The sequence below is a fragment of the Heptranchias perlo genome, chromosome 9 (genome assembly GCF_035084215.1).
Source record: "Heptranchias perlo isolate sHepPer1 chromosome 9, sHepPer1.hap1, whole genome shotgun sequence".
NCBI classification, from domain to species: Eukaryota; Metazoa; Chordata; class Chondrichthyes; order Hexanchiformes; family Hexanchidae; genus Heptranchias; species Heptranchias perlo.
The window spans coordinates 22,781,183-22,800,850 of NC_090333.1; the positions used below are offsets into that span (position 1 = coordinate 22,781,183).

The following is a 19,668-nucleotide window of genomic DNA, read 5'->3' on the forward strand; positions in this document are numbered from 1 at the left end:
TCAACTTCATTTACCTCCGAGGCGCCCCTGACACATCGGGCTATATCACCTTTTTTATCCATTCTGTCTTTTCTAAACACTCTAAAACCCTGAATGTTATATTTACTTGCATCTTCTGGATTTAGTTGTATTTCTGATATTCCCACCACATCATCTTTTTTAGGAGATCTAAAAAAGGGAATAAGAGGGACAAACAAAGACCACGAGAATAGATTAGCAGCTAACATAAAAGGGAACCTAAAAGTCGTCTTTAAACATATAAATAGTAAAAGGGTAGTCAAAGGAAGGGTGGGACCAATTAGGGAAAAAAAGATCTCCTTGTGGAGGCTGAGGGTATGGCTGAGGTACTAAATGAATACTTCACATCCATCTTCACTAGAGAAGAGGATGCTGCCATTGTCGCAGTAAAGGAGGAGGTAGTAGCGATAATGGATAGGATAAAAATAGATAAAGAGGAGGTTCTTAAACGATTGGCATTACTCAAAGTAGAAAAGTCACCCGATCCATATGGAATGCATCCTAGGTTATTGAGGGAAGTACGGGTGGAAATTGCGGAGGCTGTGGCCACAATCTTCCAATTTTCCTTAGATATGGGGATGGTGCCGGAGGACTGGGGGATTGCAAATGTTATACCCCTATTCAAAAAAGGGGAGAGGGATAAACCCGGCAATTACAGGCCAGTCAGCCTAACATCAGTGGTGGAGAAACTTTTAGCGACAATAATCCTGGACAAAATTAATTGGCACTTGGAAAAGTATGGGCTAATAAATGAAAGTCAGCATGGATTTGTTAAAGGTAAATCATGTTTGACCAACTTGATTGAATTCTTTGATGAAGTAACAGAGAGGGTTGATGAGGGTAGCGCAGTTGATGTTGTGTATATGGACTTTCAAAAGGCATTTGATAAAGTATCACATAATAGATTTGTTAGCAAAATTAAAGCCCATGGGATTAAAGGGACCATGGCAGCGTGGATACAAAATTGGCTAGGGGACAGAAAGCGGAGAGTAGTGGTGAATGGTTGTTTTTCAAATTGGATGGAAGTGTACAGTGGTGTTCCCCAGGGCTTAGTATTAGAACCACTGCTCTTTTTGATACATACCTGGACTTGGGATAGAGGGTATAATTTCAAAGTTTGCAGATGACACAAAACTTGGAAATGTAGTAAACAATGTGGAGGATAATAACAGACTTCAGGAGGACATTGACAGCCTAGTGAAATGGGCAGACACATGGGGCTCGATTTTCAAATCGACGTCCTGGGGCAGGGGGGCTGGGAAAATCCCGAGTAGGTAAGGAACCCGGCTCCAACCCGCCAACTTCCGCGTTTCACACAGACGCATCTGCGTGCACGGAATCCGGAAGTTCCACCGGCAATTAAAGCCGGCGGGACGATATTTAAAGAAGCAAATGTACCTCAGTACTTAAGTACTTTATTTGTTGCTTGGTAGGTAGTTAAAACGATTTTCACCTTACCCGGGCTGCTTTCCCATGGCTTCCGATTTACACCTGGTGAAACCAGGCGTGAAGGGCTGGATCAGGCAAAAATAAACTAAATAAATTAACATTTCACAAAGTTTAAAAAAATAAATAAACCTACCATTCAAACAATCTCACCTGCACCCCGCTGCTCTAATGTCCGATATCTTCTCCGATGCCTCACACCCCTGACGTCTTCTCTTCATTGTCTTCACCCCTCGAAGCCTCACCCCCCCCCCCACCCCGAAGTCTCTTCTCCGATGTCTCCCTCTCCGAGGTCCGTCCCCCCGACGATGTCCGATGTCCTCCTCCTCCCCCCACCCCTGGACGATGTCCGATGTCTTCCCCACCTTGACGATATCCGTGGCCGTCCCTGCCCCCCCCCCCCCCCCCAACTCTCTTCCAGTGCTGGATGACGTCTCTCTCTCTTTCTCTCCTCCCCCCACCCCACACCCACGGCGTTGCAGTTGCCGTTGGCAGCCAGCCTGTCAATCAGGCTGGCTGGCGTTGTGAAACCCGGAAACCAGATTAATGAGCATCAATTACCTCGTGGTCGGGTGGGGAAATGTAAGGTTTTATTATCCAGGTTTGCCGCGTGCCTATTGACACCCCCCCACCGCCGCTGCCATCCCGCCGCCATTTGAAAATTGAGCCCATGGTAGATTAAATTTAATGCAGAGAAGTGTGAAGTGATACATTTTGGTCGGAAGAATGAGGAGAGGCAATATAAACTAAATGGTACAATTTTAAAGGGTGTGCAGCTTCAGAGAGACCTTGGGGTGCACATATACAAATCTTTGAAGGTGGCAGGACAAGTTGAGAAGGCTGTTAAAAAAGCATATGGGATCCTGGGCTTTACTAAAAGAGACATCGAGTACAAAAGCAGTTATGCTAAACCTTTATAAAACACTGGGTAGACCTCAGCTGGAGTATTGTGTTCAATTCTTGGCACCACACTTTAAGAAAGATGTCAAGTACTTGGAGAAGGTGCAGAAGAGATTAACTAGAATAGTGCCAGGGATGAGGGACTTCAGTTATGTGGAGAGATTAGAGAAGCTGGTGGTGTTCTCCTTAGAGCAGGGAAGGTTAAGGGGAGATTTGATAGAGGTGTTCAAAATCATGAACGGTTTTGATCGAATAAATAGGGAGAAAATGTTTCCAGTGGCAGAAGCGTCAGTAACCAGAGGACACAGATTTAAGGTGATCGGCAAAAGAGCCAGAGGCGACATGAGGAAACATTTTTTTGTGCAGTGAGTTGTAATGATCTGGAATGCACTGACTGAAAGGGTGGTGGAAGCAGATTCAGTAGTAATTTTCAGAAGGGAATTAGATAAATACTAGAAGGGAAAAAATTACAGGGCTATGGGGAAAGAGCAGAGTAAAGGGACTAATTGGATGGCTCTTTTGAAGAGCTGGCACAGACACAATGGACCGAATGCCTCCTCCTGTGCTGTACCTACTGTGATACTATGATCATTATTCCCTGCTGCCACAACTGCTTTGAGTTCTGACATTTTATTTCTAATGCTTCTAGCTTTCATGTGTATACATCTTATTATAGATTTGTCTTCTCTCACGTTCTCCAGTGTCTGCTTGTTCCCGATGATCTGAGATCCTGTTTTCTCCCTGCCCCTCCTCCCACCTGTCTAGTTTAAGTGATTTTCTATAGCTGCCTTGATGTTCGTCGTTACTTGGTTTAAATTTAGGCCGTCTATGAAGGTAGTATTGTACTTACACCGTACTGTCAGCTACTCGTTTACCTACTCTTTGTCTTGTAGTTTGTGAGATCTTGCTGTGTACAAATTGGCTGCTGTATTTGCCTACACTTTAAAAGTACTTCATTGGCAGTGAAGTGCTTTGGGGTATCCTATTGTCATGAAGGGCACTATTTAAATGAAGTTCTTCCTTTCTTAAGAAGACCGGGGAGAAAACTGGGGGTGGGGGAGGGGGGGGAATTCTGTAGGCTGCCACAAGGTGTAATCTCCTCATTTTTAAGCATTTTTTATTATTACTTTACTTATGGAATGGGCACTCTTTTGGTGCAAAGGTCCTTATGGTATGTCTTCAGTGCAAATCATAAATAGCTTATCTTCATTCTTTGAAACTATTAGGGCATTTTTTCAAAACGGAGTGGAGCTGTTTCTGTCAAAAAGAACGGAGGACTGAAATGAAACCATGGCTCTTTATAACTAGTTCATTGGAGAAGGTCATATAGTTCTTGTGAAGCAACAGTTAAAAAGAAAAAGTCCCTTTTGTATTCATCCCATTTTGAATTGGGCAATGAACCTTTCCTAATGCATGTGGATGATAAATTTATATCAAAAACTTAGGACAATAGCCAAGATAGGTAAGTTAACTCTGTTGCACTGAACATTGGTATATTGCCCTGGAACTTCATCCTTGTGCACAGAAGAGAAATCTAGAGTAAGCTGAATCAGTCCTATTGACCGAAGCTGGATCATATATTTAAAAGGAGTATGTGACTTATACAAATTATGTCCGGCTGAAGTTTCCTGTTCTTGCATCTGAGGCTATTGGATCTCCTGGGCGCTGCGAATACAGGAGAATTGAGTAGGGAAGAGCACATGAGGGACCCCGGCTAATTTTTTTTCTATTTAAATTATCGCGTGGAAAATCAGGCAGTCTTCCTGACAGACTTGTGCTCCGTTCCAACCGATTTTCCAGTATTCATTGCGACCAGACGGTCCAATAGCCCGGGTATAGGAACAAGAAAATCTTCCCCTTAGTGTTTACAGGATATGTTTTAACTGATCTGTGTCTAAGTAGAATGGACAGTATTTTATGTTTCTCATTTCCAAGACTGAGAGAAGTGTCTCCATGTCTCCTCACCCTTGAGCTTTATGTTGCTATATTTCAGGATTGCGGAGGCTTTGTGTGATCCACTGTCCAAGTTGCCCACATTGCACAAACAAGCTGTCCTGGCTACAATGGATGAGGTACTGTGAAGAAATACTAACCATTGAGTTATGTAGCAAAATACTAAGCAACCTATAGAGTGTTTTAGAAAGGTACACTGGTGGATGTTCCATTAATTTCTTTTACCAGCACTGTGTAGAAATCATAGTTATAATAATTAGGCGCGTCACCCAGAGTTGTAATACTTTCCAGTGCAATCCGCAAAAGCTGTATAAAACGTTTGCTATCCAGCTGCTTTTTACTGAATGGAACCTATCGAGAGGCAGGATTTTCTTGGTGTTTCCCACCTTTCCTATTTAGCTAATATGGATGAAAAATGAAGGTTCCCACAGAGGACCAAGATTCAGTTTCTGCTTATGTTTTCAGATAACATCCTCACTCATTAGTCTCACAATTGTGCATATGTAACAACAATAACTGCATTTATATAGTGCCTTTAATGTAGAAAAATGTGCCAAAGCACTTGCCAGAAGCATAATCAGACTAAAATTGCGCTGAGCCAAAGGTGAGGTGACTAAATGCTTGGTCAAAGAAGTGGGTTTTAAGGAGGTTCTTAAAGGAGAAGAGGAGGGTGGAGAGGCAGACAGGTTTAGGGAGGGAATTCCAGAGCTTGTGGCCTAGACAGCTGAAGGTATGGCCACCAATAGTGGGACAAAGAGTTGGGGATCCACAAGAGGCTAGCGTTGGAGGAACGCAGAGTTCTTGGAGGATTGTAGGGCTGAAGAAGATTACAGAGATAGGGAGGGGTGAGGGCACAAAGGGATTTAAACACGACAATGAGAATCTTAAATTTGTGGCATTGGGGATAAGGATCCAATATTGGCAAGCATAGGGGTGATGGATGAGCGGGACTTGGTGCAGGAAGCAGGCAGCAGTTTTGGATGAGCTGAAGTTCATGGATACTGCAGAATTGGAGGCTGGGCAGGAGAGCATTGGAATAGTTGGGTTTAGTGGTGATAAAAGCATGGATAAGGGCTTCAGCAGCAGATGGGCTAGCAATGGGGTGGCTACAGGCAATGTTATGGAGGTGGAAGTTGGCGGTCTTTGTGCTGGAGAAGATATGAGGTTGGAGGCGTAGCTCGGGGTCGACTAGGCCGGCAGGTTGCAAACAGTCTGGTTCAGCCTGAGTGACTGGCTGGGGAGGGGGATGGAATTGGTGACGAGGTTAGGGAATTTGTGATGGGGCCCAAAGATGATGGCTTCAGTCTTCCTAATATTTAAATAATTCCTAAGTCATATCTTTCTTGCCATTTGGGGCTTTTATTTTACACTGCGATTTTTTTTTAAGGTTAACTTTCATTTTTAATTGTTCTTAAAATTATCTATTACTCAGTTTTATAAATGAACAATTATTGAGTTGAAATTATACATGACCTACCAAATATTTTATAGCAAAGGCATGCAACATAGTCTAACAGAGGGTGCCAGAAAGTATGCTAAGAACTGCAGCTCCTGAGTAGGATTGGATGTGGGCAGGCAGTAGTTTGAAGTGGTGCATGTGCGTGTTTCTGTGTTTATCTATCTGGAGAGGGCACGGCCATGTATCGTTCTGTTGTGTGAGAAGTGAGGACCTTCAATCAATAGGTGGAAACCGTATGATAGTAGTGTCCAAACAACGGCCTTAGGGTTGTATGTGGCCCGCAAACCTTGATTAACCAGGCCACAAAGTCATAGTAGTATCCCCAGACTCATCTGTTCTATTTCTTGTTTTATTTCAGCATGCGTATTATTAGAATAGTCAGCAATGTGGGGCAAAACCAGGGGCTATTGTTTGAATGGCACTATGTAAATTTAAGGAAAACCTATTGTCATACAGTGGTAAGAGAACCAGCTGAGGAGGGAGACTTCCATGGGGTTGTAGCTGACTGTTTGACTCGAGTTCTCTTGTCATTCCCCTGGAATGGTAGTAAGGCCACAATGCCCTTTAAAAGCAAGTTTAAGTATTTTCTTCAGTGGCTCAGTTCATGAAAATCGGTCAAGATTCCTGTTCTTGATGTCCACCGAAGTGTTTGTCGGATGAGAGAAGGTTGGGCTTGGCTGCGATGTTCCCAGTTGTACAACCTGCTAACAGTAAATCTGGGTTCATGCATGAAATATGGCAACCGATTAGTTGGCTCTTTTCTGGATATTGAACAGCTATCTCAATTTTACGTCAATTTCAATTATTCACTCGGGTTCTCCACCACTGTGGTGGATAATTGAGATTCCACATTACTTAAAATAGTCTGTGAATGATTAGTTCCTGCTTTGTTTTTTTATATAACTTTATGAAATATATGCACTTTATTTCTTAAAGTCCCTGTACAGTTTGTCATATGGAATTTATACAGGTATCACTGTTGTTTTCTAACTTGTTCTGTAATGACACCTGTTCTTTAGATCCATTGGCTTCTGGAAGATGAGATTGTTTCAGCCTTGCGCCATTCAACAAATATTACTTTAGCCACCCTGCAGAAAGTGTCGGATCATGTGTACAGGTCAAAGGGCAGGCCACGATGTCACAGTGAAGTGGTTCCTTTAAAATTTGTTTTTGGTCCGGAGCAGTCGCTGGAGAAATTTAAAGAGGTGAGAAGAAACATTGGGCATGGATGGGATTACTTTTAATACATAACTTACAGAGAACTGTTCTGACAAAAAAACCCAGCAAGGTATGATCATTGTTCCTAATTTGATTAACCTCTACATACCAGCTGGCAAAGGGTGAGGAAAGGGAACCATTGAGACATTAATGACATACTTTTCAGAATACACAGGAGTTGGACAAGAATTTTAAAATTCTAAATTGAAGAAAATGCAATTGATAGTTACGTAACTGTAATGTGCACATTCTTCCTCAGAATAACTCTTGAACTCACCCATGAGGAAAGCCCTCTTCCATCTCTGTCAAACAGGCAGTTCTTGTCATCACTTAGCACATTCACATGCTGTCAGTTTTAATGATTAGGAGTACCCCATATCTTGGCTAATCAAAACAAATATGCTGAGGGTCCTATCGGCCCAATTGAGAGGCTGAATGTTCTTTCGGTAGTTTTGTTGTGAACAGTTCAGACACGATGAATAAACAGACAGCCAGGAACTGATCAATTATCTTTCCTATGATTTTCGTTCTAATAGTTGCCCTTTCCATGTTTTCATTTTAAGGAATTCAGACGCATGAATCTTCCAGGGTACCTCCTCAACGAGGAAGCAAACCACTTTTACTATCTGTCTGTGAGTCGCCTGCACGCACAAAGAATAGAAGCAGCGCAGAAACTTTCCACAGGACTCGCACAGCATGGCCTGGAAAATGAGTGTGTGGCTGTGGCAGTGGCATGTGATGAGAGTGCAGATGCAGAGGTAGCTCTGATCTGCCATCAACGTCAGGAAAGTTGGAGTAAACAGGCGGAAGAGGCCAGAGCATCATCAGTGATTGAGGGGGAGAAGAATGAAGAGAAGTCACAGGTAAATGTATTTTAGTCCAGGTGATAGTAGGCTGGCTTAAAATTAAGGATTTAGTTGGTTAAAGTGTTGGACAGTGCTAAAAGTATTTTTCTGTGCAGTGGGTCAGTACATTCTGATGGAGTTGGCTGCTGCTGTGATAGGTGGGCTTGAAGCTGTGTATTCAAATGCATGCTGTTATAATTATTTTATTCACGTGAGTTGGATTTTAGATCGAATTGTAATGTAATAAAAATGTGATGAGTAGCCATGGAGTTAGCATGGCTTTATGAGCAAAGGTACCTGCTTTTTATTATTTGTTCCTTTATTTTAAACACTGGTTGCAAATTGTAAAAAGCAAATTGAATTCTTATCTGTGTTGTCTGATACATTCGTATTAATGCATCATAGACAAGAGGCGGGCCACTAGATTGATACCTAGCTCAAAAGCCTGTAGTTACCACAATAGGCTGAGAGAGTAGGGTCATTTTACTCTCAAAGCATAGACTTCAGGGAGATTTGTTTGAAGTTTTTTAATTAATGAAGGGATCTGACTGTGTCCATGTGGATAGTCTATTTGAATTAGGTAGGTTAGAGAGAACCAGGGGAAATGCGTATGTTATGTAAGCATAGAAGAAGGTTAGATTTCAGAAGATTTTTTTTTCCAGAGGGTCATCCACTTTGGAAAAAGTTACTGACTTGTGCAGTAATTGCAGATTCACTGCAGGCATTAAAAATGGATCTGGATGAGTTCCTGGCTGTGGCTGATAACACAGCATACAAAAGGAAGGGGTGGTATTGGGCGATAAGTCTCATGGTCGTTGTGTTCTCCTGGAACTTGTTTTGATTGCCTTCGAGGGTCAGAGAGGAATTTCCTATATTTTTTTCCCCCTAAATTGGCCTAGAATTTTTTTTCTAGATTTTTGCCTCTCCCAGCAGATTACATGGCTGCTGATGGGTGGACGAAGGAGAAAGCCTCCGAAAGCTTGTGATTTTCAAATAAAACTGTTGGACTATAACCTGGTGTTGTAAGATTCCTTACAGATGGGTGGAAGGGCATTGGGGATTGTGATGCATAGTTGTACCATAACTATGTAGGGCAGGCTCGATGGATTCAATGGCCTTTTCCTGCCTGCCATTTTCATATGTTCGTTTAGTGGATTGCGAATGATGCCCCTCTATGTTATGCAGATCTCACAAGAGGAAAACAAACCAACATCTGAGAGAATGGCAATAGCAGCAGTGACTAATGGAACATGTCTTGCATCAACTGAACTAGTGGAGGAGAGCCTGGATGGAAAAAACTGCCTCTCTATCACCCAGTCTGATCAACAGGATCGGGTATTTACAGTGATCAAGTCTGAGCGATCCCAAACCAGCACGCCCCTACTGCAGTCAAGCCCAGGGCCTGAGAAAATACAAGTGGCAAATCCACCATCACAGACCTCTTCTGCTGTGAGTCTCGCCGAATCTGTGCAGTCCATTATACCTGGCAGTACAGGTGTGTCATTCTTTTTATTTAATTCATATATTGACCCAGTAGCCAGGGTGCTAGACTATTAAGTTCCAAAGTAGGTGCTTGCAGTTTAAGTCCTAGTCTTGACTAGTTCTCACTCAGTGAGATGAGCACAAAGAGAATTGGAATTGAACGAGAGGCTTAGTAGTAGTGACAGAGTGCAGTGGAAGCTTGATTATCTGCACTTCCGTTATCAGATAGCTTGATTATCCGCAAGAGTTTGTGGGAGTCGGGACTACTTTTGCATAATCCAGCTAAAGTGCAAGTTGAGTTTTTTTTAGTTGATTTTTCACAGGCTCTTGAATACTTGATTCAGCAAGATAAGTAGGGAATGTCCATTATCTGTTTAAAATTTACTATCGATTTAATTTTGAGTCTGGGAGTCAAGATTTTGGGTCTAGGTGTTCAGGTCGGTAGCACTTACTTCAAAAATATATCATTGTTAAAATGGGAAAATGTGGACCCTATCTGTACATATTGATAACCTTTTTAGGTAATATAAATAGACCAATCAGAAGCCTAAAACTCCGTGTCAGACTAATACTCTTAATTATGCACTAATTTTCATTAGCTGCTGGGGTCCCTTCCATTATGGTGGATAATTGATGTTCGTTATACACTTGGTATTTTTCCCTTTCTCAATCCCCAAATCTTGTATCGTTCTCTCTTTTTGATACAAATAATAATTAAGGATTCCATCCCCAACTAGCTCATGATCTCAAGTCCAAGGGCTGCCCATCATTTGAATTTCTGGCCTTAGTTGGGAGAGTTTTCAGAGTTCTTGAGTAGATGGCCAGACGGACTGTCAACCATAGGAAAACTGGCATTGTTTGGGTGAGCCTCATTTGGAGCACATAAGAGATAGAATCAAAGCAATACGGAGCAACACTTGCAGCAATCACAAAGTCTCTGGCCAGTTCAGGGCCTCTGTTATCTTCTGCTGTTCACTCTTTCTTGTGTTCATCTTTCCGTTATGCTCTGTGTTTTTCTTCTCTCTCCCTCCCCCTCTCTCACTATCTTTGTCTATTTATCCCTCTGTGTATGTGTAAAACCCTTGACTCCATCTTTTATCCCTGTACCTTTAGGCTGCTGCAAGCACAGACCAAGCCGAGTACAGAGTGTGGTCTCCAGTCAGGGCAGCCTGGATTCTGATCTTTTAGGTGAGAAAAACTTTTCTGTAACCTTTTTTTTAAACCACCTATACTTTGTTTCATTAAAGCATGTGCACGGAGCAAATAGTGGAAAGGTACAAAAAAATGATGCACTAGTAAATGTGCATAGAGTAGCTTTGTGCTTTGTTAAAGTGCCATTTGATCACATTGCCATTACAGATCCTAGAAATGCATAAAGAACAGTATTTTGTGTTTCTGTTTGCCATTTACAAAATGGAAGGAAGTGGATTTCTTCATCCAGGATCATCTCTACTACAGGAGCATAGAATCTTACAGCACAGAAGGAGGCCATTCAGCTCATCGTGTCTGTGCTGGCTCTTTGAAACAGCATGCCCGGATTGACACTGAAAGGAACCAGCATTATGGGTGTATTCCCTTTTTAAAATGTTTTTGAGGTTATGATACCAGCATATTATCCATATGGCTCTACTTTCCTCCACTGTTCTTCGCATTGTGACTAGTGAAAGCACTCCTTACTGTTTTTCCTGGAAAAGTAGTACATCCATTAGTTGTGCTTTCTTAACTTTTAATGAACAATTTCTTTTAAGTGGTTTGCTTTTGGATTCAAACTCTGCTCCAAATACTATAGAGCCTTTATCTTGGAGGAATCCCATAACCTCCAGCATCTCTCATCCAGGTGTAACATATCCATTTCACTAAGCCGGCTGGATTTCTATCACCTTCCTACTGAAAAATTATTATATAAATTTCTTTTTTTCCTTTGACACCCTTAACTTTAAGCTGTGTCTCCAGTCCTTGAATTCTGCACCTGACAGAAGAAGTTTCTTGGATCTAATTTCTCCATGCCTCTGAAAATTTTACCAGAGTAGATGATCTTTCCTCATAACCCACTTGTCTAAGTTCAGGAATCAGCCTCATAGCCCTCCTCTAGATTCCCTCTGATAACTCTACATGCTTTCTGTAATAAGGGATCCAGAATTGAATACAGTACTCCAGATGTAGTCTCACCAAGGCCAGATACAACTTAAAAAGTTACATTACCAGCTGTACTTCCCAACATTTTATTTGCTTTTATGACCACCTGTGAGCAGTGAACTGATGGATTTAATGACCTACCCACCAAAACTCCCAGATCTATTGAACCTTCCCTTGTGGTGCTTCCTCGTGTAACTCTCCCAGTTCAAGCTGCTCTTTGTTTGTTTATAATTAAATAGTCACGAATGAATGATTCAGCAATTCTGCCATCTCCCCATCCTCAGGCATCACTTTCCTACTGCCACTGGTAAATGTTCCAGTGCCCTTCTGCACCCTTCTGTTTACTCCTGATATGCATAAAGAACATTTTGTTATTCTCCTTTATATTTTTTGTTATATTCCATTCATACTCTCTTTTCATGCCTCTTATCAATTTCTTGGATTCTCTGCTTGAGTTGGTAGTTCTCTCCATTCCTGTTGATTCTCATCTGATGGTTCTATGCCCAGGACCTTGACACATGTGAGAATTGAGGGAAGCAATCTTTTGGGCTGTATTAATCACAGGAACAAGTACAGGTGTCAACCAAGTTTCCTTTGCACCAAGACAGCCTGCTTAGGTCTGGTCAGTAATCTCCAAGCAACTCAAAACAACCTCAGTTCTTACTCCTGAACTTTCGGAAGTTAATTGATTTTTTTTATTCGTTCATGGGATGCAGGCGTCACTGGCAAGGCCGGCATTTATTGCCCATCTCTAATTGCCCTTGAGAAGGTGGTGGTGAGCCGCCGCCTTGAACCGCTGCAGTCCGTGTGGTGAAGGTTCTCCCACAGTGCTGTTAGGAAGGGAGTTCCAGGATTTTGACCCAACGACGATGAAGGAACGGCGACATATTTCCAAGTCAGGATGGTGTGTGACTTGGAGGGAAACGTGCAGGTGGTGTTGTTCCCATGTGCCTGCTGCCCTTGTCCTTCTAGGTGGTAGTGATGAGGGATGTTGAGTTACTGTGACACTGAATGTGTACAGGTCTGAATACATTGCCAACTCATTTGCATTTTGCACTGCACTTTTTTCACCATGTCAGCAAAATCTTTTGGGATTTAAACTTCCTGGGCTGTCTTGCTTGCTCCATAATGAACTTCAGTAAACTGTTCTGTACACGCATTAGATCAGGCTCCTGTGCTCTGAAGTCAGCAGCAAGTTTGAGGCTATCTAGTGTTAATTAGAGACACGGAGTAATTTTACCCCCCCCCCCCCCACGATGTGCAGGAGAGGGCCAGGGGGAGAGGGGATGGTTAAATTGATAAATATGTGAAATCTGACCTCAACCTGCCATGCACGCGCTCTTTTCCGGTTGGGTAGCAGACGAGTAACACTCTGGAGAGGTGGGTCCGTAATTATATTACTTAAATGAGACTGTGTTCCTCAGATTTTGGTAGCCATTTGAAATTAAGGGCTGTGGGCCAGGTTCCCCAGAGCTCGGGAAACCCGGCAGCTAAAGGTAGGCGGGAATAGCCAGATCCAGCAGGTAAGTGCAATTTAAAGAGCACTACTTGTGGGTGAGGAGAAGCTTCCCCGGCCGACTAAGCAAATCTTCTGTCGCGATCTGCCGACCCCCCCCCCCCACCAACCCTGCGATTGCCGACACCCACCCCATGATCGACCGACCCCGACAACCCCCACCTCCGCGATTGGCTGACCCAACCCGTGATCTGTTTACTCGGTTTAAAAATAATGAATTTCAGTCTTGAATATAATGGTGATTATGTTGCTATGTGCCATTTGTTTTAAACGTGCAATTCATAGGGTATCTCTTCCTCGCCACAAGTTGCTTGCTGATTTGCTCATTAATAACGGCGTGCGCTCTTCACATGCTGTTATTTTTTCAGCAAATTCTGGGCCCGCATATTCAGGGTTTTTGAAGTGGTGGGTCATCTTTTGAAGTTTTGTAGGTTGGTACGTTTGAGTCTGGGATATTGAACAAGCTGGATACGTTGTGGTTAATTGACATAAATTGGATAGCCATTTTCAAAAAAAGGGCTTCTTCCAAGCTAATGGACCCTCATTTTTAAAATATTTTCAATCTCATCAGCTGGTGATGACGTGCTTCATTCTAAAATCATATGATACACAGTGAAAAACATTGTAAAGTTTACGTAAAGTTTTGTTACCTACAAGAAAGCAACATTTGGCTAAGTGGGTAGTAGAATTTTTTTTTTATGTTATTGCTAAATGTTTTTCACTAAAATCTTGTTGAGGGCCAAATTTTGGTTGAGACCACAACCCTACTCGAGGGTCAATCTCGGGAATGGTGCATCATGGAGTGATGAAACATGAATCAGTTCCTTCTGTTCCCCACACAGTGAACTCATGATTTCATTCATGCCACTGTAGGCAGTTTCCAAGTGGAAGCTAAATGTTTCCCCACAGGAAGAGGTGGAGAGAGAGAAACAAAAACTGTAAAACCAATAGTTCTATTAACTAACGCAAATAAAAAGAAAGAGCTGGAAATCTGAAACCAAAATAAAGCAATGGAAATACAAAATATGTTGGTCAGCATTTATAAATAGAAAAGACAGATGAGCGTTTTTGCTCTAACAGTAACTTGTCATTTTTCCTTTATGGATGCTGATTGACCTGTTGTGTAGTTGTAGCATTTTCTGTTGTTCTTTCAGTTCTATTAGCTAGTTCTACTATTGATACATTTGCAATGTGGAACCTAGGGGACTCTGCCTCTTCATAGTAATTGATCGACTCCTATTTTTCGCTAGCTAGAGAAAGGAGAGGGGAAGGTGCTGAATCATAGCTTGGTCAACATCCAGGCAGCTTGTGAATGGAGGCCCAAAGATGCAAGCCTCTAGAATACTGCAGGTGATGGAAGGTGGGCTACAAACTAGCCCCAAGCCATATTATAAGAGGCAGTGCTATCAGGTTGAGAAACACCAAATAAAGCAAAGGCTCGTTCTGCCTGTGCTGTGGCTGCATCCTGGGCCAACAGACAAAGATATGTAACGCAGCCTGAAGTAATTTATATGCTTTCACAAAGCATTACTGTCTTGATCTAATTACTGAAGTAGACAAGCTCTTTGGAGCATTTGTGCTTCAGGCTGGCCTACATATTAAGTCTTAGATAAAAACAGAAAATGCTGGGAAGCTCAGCAAGTCAGGCAGCATCTCCACAGATGCTGCCTCACTTGCTGAGCTTCTCCAGCATTTTCTGTTTTTATTTCAGATTTCCAGCATCCGCAGTATTTTGCTTTTTATTAAGTCTTAGAGTTGCTCATCTTCATTATTGTGCTGCGTTAGTATAAACTCATTTGTATGTGGAGATGTAACAAATGAGAAGTCTAAATTATCAACCACCATACACAAAGCCACAACTCTTCTTTCCTCACTTCTGTTTGACCTGGAGCATTACAGCCTTAATCAAAGGCTGTACAACCTGGCAAGGATCAAGTTTTGCACAGTTACTATGTAAATAGTCTTTGGGGCAGTATCCCATGACGTGCTCATTTGAATAAATGACTGTCCATTTGTAAGTGATCGCTAAACACCATGCATTTTCAAAACTTTGCTCCAGGTTTTTTTTTCAACATTACCTCATTAACCAATGAACATTGGATAGTCAACACAGACAGGAATCTTGGCTGACTTTTCCCTTCCTAGCCCAGGAATGCTGAGACCAACCCATGCCCCAGCTGAGATCTACCAGCTAGGCACAAAGAAGAGATCAAACCCGGGACTTGGTCCCTTTGGCTCAGCACACCATTATCCACTGCATTTATTCGCCAAGCTATTTGGGGATAGGACTCCACTTGACCTCTGGATTGAGAGATTCGAGTTGTGATACTTTGCTGGTATGGAGGAGGCCATCAGATTGTGATACTCTGCTTGAGTCTTGAGTGATTCAGGCAGTGATATTTGTCAGATCTCAGGGGGTTGGGCTTTGATTCTGTTTTCTGGGCCATGAACAGGTTATGATGGAGGTAGCAGTGACTCTGAGTGCGATGGTGCCACCATGAATGAGCAAGACCCCAAGTGCCCACTGATGCCTGAATTTTGGCTGATCATCAAAATTCACCATGATCGAGTTGAAGTTTACTCTCACACACGGTGAGTATGAGATGCCAGCCAAACCTCAAAAAAAAACACCCTTGACCCCTCTGTCTTTGCAAACTACTGCCCCATCTCCAACCTCCCTTTCCTCTCCAAAGTCCTCGAACATGTTGTCGCCTTCCAAATCCGTGCCCATCTTTTCCACAACTCTGTTTGAATCCCTCCAATCAGGTTTCTGCCCCTATCACAGTACTGAAACGGCCATTATCAAAGTCACAAATGGCATCCTACGTGACTGTGACAAAGGTAAACTAATTCTCCTCATCCTTCTCGACCTGTCTGCAGCCTTTGACATGGTTGACCACACCATTCTCCTCCAAAGCCTCTCCTCCATCATCCAGCTGGGTGGGACTGCGCTCGCCTGGTTCCATTCTTACCTATCCAGTCGTAGCCAGAGAATCACCTGCAATGGCTTCTCTTCCCGCTCCCACACCATTACCTCTGGAGTCCCTCGAAGATCTATCCTTAGCCCCCTCCAATTTCTCATCAACATGCTGCCCCTAGGCGACATCATCCAAAAACATTACGTCAGGTACCACATATATGCTGATGACACCCAGCTCTACCTCACCACCACCTCTCTCGACCCCTCCACTGCCTCTCATTTGTCACGTTGTTTGTCTGACATCCAATACTGCATGAGAAAAAATTTCCTCCAACTAAATATTGGGAAGACCAAAGCGATTGTCTTTGGTCCCAGCTGCAAACTCCGTTCCCTAGCCACTGACTCCATCCCTCTCCCTTTACAACCATGGTATCCTATTTGACCCTGAGATGAGCTTCTGACCACATATCCGCTCCATCTTCAAGACCACCTACTTCCACCTCAGTAACATCGCCCATCTCCACCCCGCCTCAGCTCATCTGCTGCTGAAACCCTCATCCAAGCCTTTGTTACCTCCAGATTGGACTATTCCAATGCTCTCCTGGCTGGCCTCCCATCTTCCACACTCCATAAACTTGAGCTCATCCAAAATTCTGCTGCCCGTATCCTAACTCGCACCGAGTCCCATTCTCCCATCACGCTTGTGCTCGCTGACCTACATTGGTTCCCAGTCCGGGAATGCCTCGATTTTGAAATTGTTTTCCTTGTTTTCAAATCCCTCCATGGCCTCGCCCCTCTATATCTCTGCAACCTCCTCCAGCCGTACAACCCTCCAAGATCTCTGTACTCATCCAGTTCTTGCCTCTTGCACATCCCCGATTTTAATCGCTCCACCATTGGTGGCTGTGCCTTCAGCTGCCTAGGCCCTAAGCCCCGGAATTCCCTCCCTAAGCTTCTCCAACTCTCTACCTTCTCTCCACCTTTAAGACTCTCCTTAAAACCTACCTCTTTGACCAAGCTTTTGGTCACCTGTCCTAATACCTCTTTATGTGGCCCGGTGTCAAAATTTGTTTGATAATGCTCCTGTGAAGCACCTTGGGACGTTTTACTACGTTAAAGGCGTTATATAAATGCAAGTTGTTGTTTTAAATAATATGATGCACCTGCTCTATATCTAAATGCGTGAGGGGTCCAGGTAGTATTGTGTCTAAATGCTACGTGGAATAATGTCCATAGTTTTCATTTGTATCTGGAGGTTGAACTGCAGTTGTATAACGAAGAAGGCAGAAGTAGTTAATTCAATATTCTTATATGTGATTTATTTTTAAAATATGTACTTGCCAAATGTTCTATGAACTCTGAATTTACTTGCATTTTTTAATAAATTTACAATTAAATGCATGACTTTTTAACGTTAACAGTCATCCCATCTCCTCTCCTAGTTGGATGTGGCTATAAGAAGAATGCTAGAAGTTCAGTAGGCTAAGAAATATTTTTATTATTTTTCTAGAAATCTTATTGGGATAAAGGATGAAGCTGCAATTGAAGAAGAGGAAGAACTCGAATACTTGCGTCTCTATCGAACAGTGATTAAAAAAATTGGCGAGATTTGCCGTGTGGTCAACCAGGTAATCATAAATATCAGGTTGAACATTGGTTTAAATTCCGGAATAGAAATTTTATTTCTAAAAATTGCAAATTGTTAATATATTAGGGTTTTGACATTCTTCTGGGAACAAAAGAGATGAAAGACATTAACCAAAGGCTTGGATATGTACCTTGAGCAACTTTTGTACTGAATTACCTTTTATAAGTTTCTGTAATGTTCTTGAAAGCAATCATGTTGTCCAACAAATGAATCATCCTTATGTACATCTATTAATAGTAAGAATCTGAAGCTCTTAAACGTAACAGTTCTACATGATTGTGAGCTCTGTCCTAGAATTGGCCTCTATTCCCATATCCCTTTAGTGCCCTTTCCTTCAACCGCCTTTCCAGCCAATTCTTAAATGTCTGTTTGTCTGTCAAAGCATAATTATTTTTTTTACCAAATTGTATCACCCCACATTAGTGTCATTGCATTCCATCTGTCACTTTTTTGTCCATTCCACCATCTTATCGATATTCCCTTGTAGCTTCCGTTGATCCTGAGAATTATTTACTGTGCCTCCTATTTTAGTATGATCTGCAAATTTGGACGCCAGTAATAATTATGCTTTGAATAAGTGATGTGGAAGAGCATAGGGATTTGGGGGTTCAGGTTCACAAGATATTAAAAGCAGCACCTCAAGTGAATAAGGCCATTAAAAAAAAGCTAATGGAATACTGTGTACTTTGGTAAGAGGCATAGAATATAAAAGTTCAGATGTAGTTGCGAATCTATTTAAAGCTTAGTAAGATCACAGTTGGCAGTACTGTGTGCCCTATATTTCTTCATTGACTGTTAAAGTGCTTTGGGCATCTGGCGGTCATGAAAGGCACTATATAAATGCAAGTTCTTTCTTCTTTCCATATCAATGATATACATAATGAACAGAAGTGATCCCAGAGCAGAACCCTGTGGGACATCACTACCCACTTCCAACCACTCTGAGAAACTGCCATTAATTCCAGCTCTCTGTTTCTTCCATTCCAACTAATTTTTAATCCAATTTTCTCCCCGCCTTTATTTCCATACCCATTCATGTTCTTCAATGGTCTCCTGTGTGATACCTTGCCAAAGGCTTTCTGAAAGTCCATGTAGACCCCATCCAACATAAATGTCACTTCCTCAAATAACTCTATCAGTTTTGTCAAACATGATCTTCCTTTCTGAAATCTGTGTTGGCTGCTTCTAATTATTTTCTCTTCATCAAGATATTTAGTAATTTCACCTTTAATTAAAGATTCTAAAAGTGTCCCGACCATAGATGTTAAACTAGCTTAACTGTAATGATCTGTGTTAGCCATGTCTCCCTTTTTGAAAATGGGTATTACATTGGTCACTCGCCAATCCTTTGGCACACATTTACTCTTAATAGAACCCTGAAATATAATTTCTAGCTTCTCCGCCATTTCTTCCCCCATTTTGTTCAGGATATTTGGATGTATCCCATCAGGTCCGGGTACTTTGTTCTCCTTTAGCTTAATTAGCTTCTCTAATACTTATCTTTATTTTATCTAATAATTATTATAATAGAGATTTCATTTATTATAATATTTCTCATCTCACTTTTAACCAATTCAGGATTTAATTCCTCCCCAGTATCCTTCTGTTCTGTAAACGTTGAAGCGAAGCCGAATTTCCACTTATTCTTTGGCAGGTCTTTTCTCATTGATGTCCAAGAAGGATTCTATCAAACTATGATACTATGACGTGAGATTAGTATGGACAGAGTCTCAGATCAACGCCTAATGGATATGAAATCCATACCTTGTTATTTGTCACCACCTGGCACACCCTAAAGTTTGGCATTGTCAAATTGGCCGGTCTTTCCACCCTTGACTGAACACGTCATTGGCAATATACAACGCATGATGATGTTTGGCCTGTAAGTTGGTGGGTAACTGTGCATCATTGCATATTCTGGCCAATGATCCATATTTTTCTACACTTTTTTTTCTTCTCCATTTGTCACAGCGTTTGCTGCTTCAGGATCTGCATGACAGCCATGTGTGTAATTCACTGCTTGTCGCTGAGAGTGAAGAGGATATCTGGAAGAATGAAACCCCCTACACTTCATATCGTCCACGGGCTATTATTAGTGATGGTATGCAACCACGTTCCTAATCAGCT

At 42.1% G+C, this 19,668-nt stretch overlaps 1 protein-coding gene across 1 annotated transcript in view; it reads left to right on the plus strand.

The window, feature by feature from the left end:
- The window catches only part of szt2 (SZT2 subunit of KICSTOR complex), a 207,446-nt gene that overhangs the window by 64,997 nt on the left and 122,781 nt on the right, over positions 1 to 19,668 (plus strand). The window contains exons 36-43 of the mRNA XM_067990021.1: positions 4,358 to 4,436; positions 6,796 to 6,981; positions 7,558 to 7,857; positions 9,025 to 9,334; positions 10,435 to 10,509; positions 15,427 to 15,565; positions 17,404 to 17,521; positions 19,513 to 19,642. Coding sequence (XP_067846122.1) covers positions 4,358 to 4,436; positions 6,796 to 6,981; positions 7,558 to 7,857; positions 9,025 to 9,334; positions 10,435 to 10,509; positions 15,427 to 15,565; positions 17,404 to 17,521; positions 19,513 to 19,642 — 1,337 coding nt within the window. The remainder of the gene's footprint in view (positions 1 to 4,357; positions 4,437 to 6,795; positions 6,982 to 7,557; positions 7,858 to 9,024; positions 9,335 to 10,434; positions 10,510 to 15,426; positions 15,566 to 17,403; positions 17,522 to 19,512; positions 19,643 to 19,668) is intronic.